Below are 2,168 nucleotides of genomic sequence, written 5' to 3' on the forward strand. Positions count from 1 at the left end.
GCCGGGTGCCAGAGCCGGGGTGCAGGGGCCGTGGGGCAGGCGGGGGGCGCCGGGTGCCAGAGCCGGGGTGCAGGGGCCGTGGGGCAGGTGGGGGGCGCCGGGTGCCAGAACCGGGGTGCAGGGGCCGTGGGGTGAGGCAGGAGCGCGGGGTGGTCAGTGGGGAGGTGCCGGCTGGGCTGGGGCTGGACGCAAGCTGGGTACGCGCTGGGCCCTGGGGTGCTGGATGCTGGGGAGCAGGGGGGGATGAGGCGTCCTGAGACATGGCCGCCCAGGGAGGAGGGCTGCGGGCTGGCGGGCGCTTGGGGGCCGCAGGTTATGGTGCCGGTGGTGGGCTCGCAGAGGGGCTGCCCCCTACCTGGGGAGGCAGCTGTGGTGTCCGTCGCACGTATGGCGTGCGGATTTGGGGTCCGGGCCTGGACGCCCCCTGCACGCCCGTCGCTTGAGGCAAAAGGGAAGGGCCTGTGCGACGCAGAGCGCGAGGCGTTCCCGTTAACGGCCTGCTGTGGTCTGGGGTTGCGCGGGTGGACGGGTGGCTGTCGGAGGGTCACCTGGCCGGTTTGGAGTGGCCCAGCGCGCTGCTTGTCTGTTCGGTGGCCCCTTGTCCTGAGGGTTCGGGAGTCACCGACGTTGGCTACGAAAAGTGGATGTATTTCTCCATACCGATGGGACTTCAGCACGGAAGAACCTTCTGGGACATCGTGTCCCTGCGGGGGTGAGAATCGGAAGTTTCTAGACTGAAGGGCCAGTACCCTGGGGCACAGTCTTGCTATCGATGGGATGTTTAGAGATCGAGGTCCAGGGAGCACTGATGCTGCAGGTCAGAGTTCAGCAGCTTGGGCCTGAGGAGATGGGCTAGGTAAGCGTCACTTGGGTGTTGGCTTATAGGTCAGGAGCCAAGGGATTAGAGGATTGGCTTCACTCTTGCAGAAATGCGAGAGGAGGAGAGAAAACACTTACAGGTCATGCTCTGGGGAGCCGGATGGGATGATGCCCCTCCAGAGGCTATGCGTGAGTGACTAGCCAGCCCGAAAATCTGGCACTTAGCAGCCCAGGTTGGTCACGTATAGGCTTTATTTACAGTTGTGGAGGCATCTCCGCACTAGTTTGCTCGGTCACAGCGGGTTTCTGATCGTGCAGTGCCGCAGCTGCCGTGAGAGAGCGCCGAGGGAGGCTTCTGAGGGAAATCATGGCTTCTGGAGTTAAAACGCGTGTTTGCTACAAGGCTAATTCATGCTTTTTTTAATGCTTCAGGCCCTCAGGGGATGGATGTGGTAACTGCACGCAGACTGCTCTTTACGTCAGTGAACGGGTAGCTGCGCGCAAACGCACATGAATGTCACAGGTGTGTTGAGTCTGGTTGAAAACAGCAACAAGCCCCTTGGTGTCAGTGCGCTGATGATTCTCCTTCAGATGCCACCGGACTTCCGATCGGGCAGTAATTCGGTTTGTACGTGACCGTGGGTGTGTTCTGCACAGAACCCGTCAGGCCTTGTGTTACCCCTAACGCGCGTGCGCCCTCCCCGTGTAGTGGCCCGTCTCCCTGCCGGCAGCGTGTTTTGGGAGCTGGGCCTTCCTGCTGGGCTAGGACCTCTCGGGCAGCTTGGCGGAATGGGCTGACAGGAGGGAGACATCTTGTGCATAAATAAGCCTGTAAGCTATTTACAAGAGCTATTTAAGTACAGAGCAAAGGCCTGATTAAAACGGCAGCTTTTAAAGCCCCGTGGTGGCATTGCTCCAGGCTGCTGCTCAGGAGTTGCCTCTCTGCAGTCCCTCGCTTCGTTGGCCTGTGTGCTCTGACGTCTTCTCTCGCTGCTGTGGGTGCAGGAGCCTTCTCCGTTGCGGCAGCTGCCTCCTGGTGCAGTCTGCCTGTATCTCTCCACCTCATTCATAATAGTTTCAAAATCTGACAGAAAAGCATTTTCCTGCTGAATTTGCATTTCTTCTTGATGTTATATTTTGCTGTAGTCTTAAAGCACTCGGAGGTAGCTTGCAATCTCCTGCATACCTTCAGGGTGAGTGCTGGCAGCTATTAGTGATTCACTAATAGTGTTGCTGGTGCCTTTGTGTGCGTTCTCCTCTAGTTCAGATGTGACTTTCTCAAATGCCCTTAAACCTGGTAGCAGGAAATAAGTCTTTCCGTCTCCTGTCCTTTTTTTTTTTTTTTTTTT

At 58.2% G+C, this 2,168-nt stretch overlaps 1 protein-coding gene across 5 annotated transcripts in view; it reads left to right on the forward strand.

Annotated features, from left to right (window-relative positions):
- NCKIPSD (NCK interacting protein with SH3 domain) overlaps positions 1–2,168 on the forward strand; it is a 60,186-nt gene that overhangs the window by 1,786 nt on the left and 56,232 nt on the right. The window contains exons 1-2 of one of the 5 annotated variants that reach the window (XM_026075501.1): positions 306–712; positions 1,252–1,443. The exons of 1 other annotated variant lie outside the window; for it this stretch is intronic. In XM_026075501.1, coding sequence (XP_025931286.1) covers positions 1,330–1,443 — 114 coding nt within the window. In that variant the 5' untranslated portion in view covers positions 306–712; positions 1,252–1,329. Of the gene's footprint in view, positions 1–305; positions 713–1,251; positions 1,448–2,168 lie in introns of those variants that run through there. 3 more of the 5 variants (XM_026075504.1, XM_026075506.1, XM_026075503.1) reach the window with 3 other exon arrangements.

This window comes from Apteryx rowi, unplaced genomic scaffold (assembly GCF_003343035.1).
Source record: "Apteryx rowi isolate R43461 unplaced genomic scaffold, aptRow1 scaffold_405, whole genome shotgun sequence".
NCBI lineage: Eukaryota > Metazoa > Chordata > Aves > Apterygiformes > Apterygidae > Apteryx > Apteryx rowi.